Source organism: Megascapheus bottae, chromosome 15 (genome assembly GCF_031878675.1).
Source record: "Megascapheus bottae isolate mThoBot1 chromosome 15, mThoBot2.hap1, whole genome shotgun sequence".
NCBI lineage: Eukaryota > Metazoa > Chordata > Mammalia > Rodentia > Geomyidae > Megascapheus > Megascapheus bottae.
This window is the reverse complement of record NC_143523.1, coordinates 9,752,469-9,756,963: the sequence shown is the minus strand read 5'-3', so window position 1 is coordinate 9,756,963 and position 4,495 is coordinate 9,752,469. Positions and strand designations below refer to the sequence as shown.

Below are 4,495 nucleotides of genomic sequence, written 5' to 3'. Positions count from 1 at the left end.
TATCTGTGACAAACACCGGATGTCTGAGCGCGCGCGCAAACACACACGCGCCTGTCCTTAGGCACAGCGCTGTGTCCCTTTGAGTGAACCTGGACCTTTTTCTCCTTAGCTATGTCTTCACTGACCAACTCATTTTACTAGAGCAGATGTGAGGGGGTGGTAGGGAAGAAATGCAAAAGCAAGAGCTTTTGAAAGGTGGCCTGTAAGTAGTGCTATACTAGACATCAGAGGGATTTTACAACTGGAATCTAAAATGCTGAAATCCTGGGTGTGGGTTTGTAATACATAATCACCTGAAATCCTGGAGAGTCAAGGGTACGCTGGCAAAACAAAAAACAAAAAAACCACATTACCAGGCATTATATCTAAGTGTGTGTGGGGAGGGGGAGAAGCAGCAAGCTGGAAACATTTCCCAACACTGTCATTTTAAGTGTCGGCCTCAGCGTTTCGTCAACAGAAGAGGAAGCGTGAACCGAGGACGACGGTATTTGTTTGACTCTGAGAGACGAAGGGAAGAAATGGAAACTCCTTTTCCCTCTCCTTGCCCTCCAGACCAAAGCCCACCAAAACACCAGGGCGGACCCACTTAGCGTTTTATAAAATAAAAACCACACGAGAAAGAGACGACGGGTGGATGGGCGGAAGGAAGGGCTGCGCTGGGAGCTGGGTCCAGGGCCGGGCTAGGTGAGCTGCGGTGCGGGGTGTGAGCTGGGCTGGCGGCCTGCGGAGCGGAGCGGCCCAGGCCCGGCGCCCCGCGCCCGGCCCCCGGCGGCGGCGTCAGATGACCACGCTGACCGTCACGCTCCGGCGGTGGGGCGCGATCCTGCGCGGCCAGGTGAGCAGCAGCTTGCGCAGCTCCTCCCGGAAGCTGTCGTGCAACCAGGCGTAGATGAAGGGGTTGTAGCAGGCGGAGCTCATGGCCAGCCAGTGGCAGAGGAGCTGCACCAGGCCGAAGGCGTCGGGGTCGATGGCGTGCGGGTCGAGGTCGCGCAGCAGGTTGAAGACGTGCAGCGGCAGCCAGCAGAGGGCGAACACCACCACCACCAGCAGCAGCAGGCAGAAGGTGCGGCGGCGGCGCGCGGCGTCCCAGCCGGCCTGGCTGGGCGTCCCGCAGCCCGGCACCACGCGGTTGCGGAGTCTCAGGGACACGCGCGCGTAGGCCAGCAGGATGACCAGCAGGGGCAGCAGGTAGGTGGCCAGCAGCAGCCCCCAGGCGTAGAGCTGGCGCTGGCGCTCCTGCGCCCCCCAGAACTCCTCGCACAGGTGCACGTCGTGGGGCTCCAGCCGGACGTGGTAGGTGTGCAGGGCGGCGGGCAGCGCCAGCGCGGCCGACAGCGCCCAGATGGCCAGCACGGCGTAGGCGCTGAGGCGCAGCGAGATGCGCCGGCGCAGCGGGTGCACCAGCGCGACGTAGCGGTCCACGGCGATGGTGGTGAGCGTGAACACCGACACGTACACGGTGACGGGCTGCAGGAAGAAGACCAGGTGGCACAGGCCGGCGCCGAACACCCAGCCGCGGGGCTCGAAGGCGTAGGCCAGCGTGAGCGGCACGCAGGCGGCGCACATGAGCACGTCGGACAGCGCCAGGTTGCCGATGAGGAAGTTGGTGACGTTGTGCAGCCGGCGCTCCCGCGCGATCACCAGCACCAGCAGGCAGTTGCCCAGCAGCCCCACGACCGCCACCACGCTGTACAGCAGCACCATCAGGCCCTTCAGCCGGTGCACCAGCTGCGCGCCCGGCGCGGGCGCCGACGCCGCCCACGACGCGTTGCCCACCCAGGCCTCTGCGCTCCGGGGGGCTGGAGTCGAGGTCGGCGCGGGCGGCGGCAGCCCCGAAAACCAGTCCGGGACCCCGGAGTTCCCGGTGGGCAGGGAGGTCATGGCCGCCTGTCGGAAGACATCATCGAAGGGTGTCGCGTTCCCCGCGTCTGCCCCGACCCTGCAACGCTCCCCCCCCACCCGAGTCCTCCCGTGGACGTAAGGAGAGAAAATCGCTCCGTCCGTCCGTCCATCTCCGGAGAAGCAGCCTGCGCGTGGCCCAGGCCCCGGGGTTCGCGCCCCCCCCATTCGATGTTCGCGCCCCCGGAGCCAAGTCCTACCTGGGAGGGGGCTGGGCGGGCGGCAGCCGGCGGGGCGTCTCCGCGGGAGCTGCGGGAGGGCCGGGGGCTCCCGGGGCCGGCGGCTTTTGAGGGGACCCGGAGCGCCTCCCCTACGCCCCGCCTCCCGTGCCTCCTTGTATGGAGAACAGGGGCGGAGCGAAAACTAGTGCGGGGAGCCGGGTGGGGTGGGGAGGACGAGCCAGGGGGTGGGGAGGATGAGCTAGGGGGAGTGGGGAGGACGAGAGGGGGAGTGGGGAGGATGAGCGAGGGGGTGGGGAGGATGAGCGACGGGGGTGGGGAGGATGAGTGGGGTGGGGGGTGGGGAGGACGAGCGGGGGGGGGGGGTGGTCCCCAACACGGCGGGAGCTGGAGGGACGCCGAGAGCCCCGCTCCCGAGAGGAGAAGCGCGCGTGGCGGAGGACAGGAGAGGCGGGAAGCGCCAGGCTGCTCCGCCGCCTCCGACCCCGCCTGGAGTCCCAGCTGCGGCCGGGAGTGCGGACCCGACTCCGCGGTGCGGGACCGCCGCCCCTCCCCAAGCCGGCGGGCAGGAGCTCGGGCTTCCCACCGCACGCTGGGCGCCTTCGCCTGGACGGAGCCCCGGCCGAAAGAGATTCAGCACCGCGGACAGCTCCAGCCTCTCCTGCAACGCCCTGAGGAGAGGGCGGATGGGGCAGGGGTGGAGGAGCGCAGAGAGGAGAGGGCAGAGAGGAGAGGGCGGAGGGGGCAGGGGTGGATGAGCAGGGGTGGATGAGCGTGGAGAGGAGAGGGCAGAGGGGGCAGGGGTGGATGAGCAGGAGAGGAGAGGGTGGAGGGAGCAGGGGTGGATGAGCAGGAGAGGAGAGGGTGGAGGGAGCAGGGGTGGATGAGTGCGGAGAGGAGAGGACGGAGGGGAGAGGGCAGAGGGGGCAGGGGTGGAGGAGCGGGAGAGGAGAGGGTGGAGGGAGCAGGGGTGGATGAGCGCGGAGAAGAGAGGGCGGAGGAGGCAGGGGTGGATGAGCGTGGAGAGGAGAGGGCGGAGGGAGCAGGGGTGGATGAGGGGAGAGGAGAGGGCGGAGGGAGCAGGGGTGGATGAGGGGAGAGGAGAGGGCGGAGGGAGCAGGGGTGGATGAGGGGAGAGGAGAGGGCGGAGGGAGCAGGGGTGGATGAGCGCGGAGAGGAGAGGGCGGAGGGAGCAGGGGTGGATGAGGGGAGAGGAGAGGGCGGAGGGAGCAGGGGTGGATGAGCGCGGAGAGGAGAGGGCGGAGGAGGCAGGGGTGGATGAGGGGAGAAGAGAGGGCAGGAGGAGCAGGGATGGATGAGCGTAGAGGAGAGGGTGGAGGGAGCAGGGGTGGATGAGCGGGGAGAGGAGAGGACGGAGGGGAGAGGGCGGAGGGGGCAGGGGTGGATGAGCGGGGAGAGGAGAGGGCAGATGGGGCAGGGGTGGATGAGCGTGGAGAGGAGAGGGCGGAGGGGGCAGGGGTGGATGAGGGGAGAGGAGAGGGCAGAGGGAGCAGGGGTGGATGAGCGTGGAGAGGAGAGGGCAGAGGAGAGGGCGGAAGGGGCAGGGGTGGATGAGCTCGGAGAGGAGAGGACGGAGGGGAGAGGGCGGAGGGGAGAGGGCGGAGGGGGCAGGGGTGGAGGAGCGGGAGAGGAGAGGGCGGAGGGGGCAGGGGTGGATGGGCAGGGTGGATGAGCGCGGAGAGGAGAGGGCGGAGAGGAGAGGGCGGAGGGGGCAGGGGTGGATGGGCAGGGTGGATGAGCGCGGAGAGGAGAGGGTGAATGGGCAGGGGTGGATGAGCGCGGGAGAGGGCGAATGGGCAGGGGTGGATGAGCGCGGAGAGGAGAGGGCGAATGGGCAGGGGTGGATGAGCGTGGAGAGGAGAGGGCGAATGGGCAGGGGTGGATGAGCGTGGAGAGGAGAGGGCGGAGGGGGCAGGGGTGGATGGGCAGGGTGGATGAGCGCGGAGAGGAGAGGGCGGAGGGGGCAGGGGTGGATGGGCAGGGTGGATGAGCGCGGAGAGGAGAGGGTGAATGGGCAGGGGTGGATGAGCCCGGAGAGGAGAGGGCGAATGGGCAGGGGTGGATGAGCACGGAGAGGAGAGGGCGGATGGGGCAGGGGTGGATGAGCGTGGGCTCCTGAGAGCCCTGGGCTGGTGACTTCTGCTCCTGTGCAGATTATCACTCATGAGACAAAGCCAACCCATCGTTTCTCTCTCTCCCTCTCTCCCCCTCTCTCCCCCTCTCTCCCCCCCCCCCCTCTCTCTCTCTCTCTCTCTCTCTCTCTCTCTCTCTCACACACACACACACACACACACACACACGCACTGAGCCAGAAAATGCAGCCCAGGAGACAATAACCCAGCTTACCCTCTAGCTTTTCCATGGTTAGCCTAATGCCTTCACGCAGTCATCCTCGT

The 4,495-nt window shown here is 67.3% G+C and overlaps 1 protein-coding gene across 1 annotated transcript; it reads right to left on the bottom strand.

Annotated features, from left to right (window-relative positions):
• Window positions 1-777: 777 nt before the first annotated feature.
• Window positions 778-1,881, bottom strand: Prlhr (prolactin releasing hormone receptor). The gene has a single exon (XM_090346874.1). The coding sequence runs from the start codon at window positions 1,879-1,881 to the stop codon at window positions 778-780; it is 1,104 nt and encodes a 367-aa protein (XP_090203000.1).
• Window positions 1,882-4,495: the final 2,614 nt, after the last annotated feature.

Bases quoted from the DNA above. Each gene is read 5' to 3' on its own strand.
- Prlhr (XM_090346874.1), bottom strand. From the start codon at position 1,881: ATGACCTCCCTGCCCACCGGGAACTCCGGGGTCCCGGACTGGTTTTCG.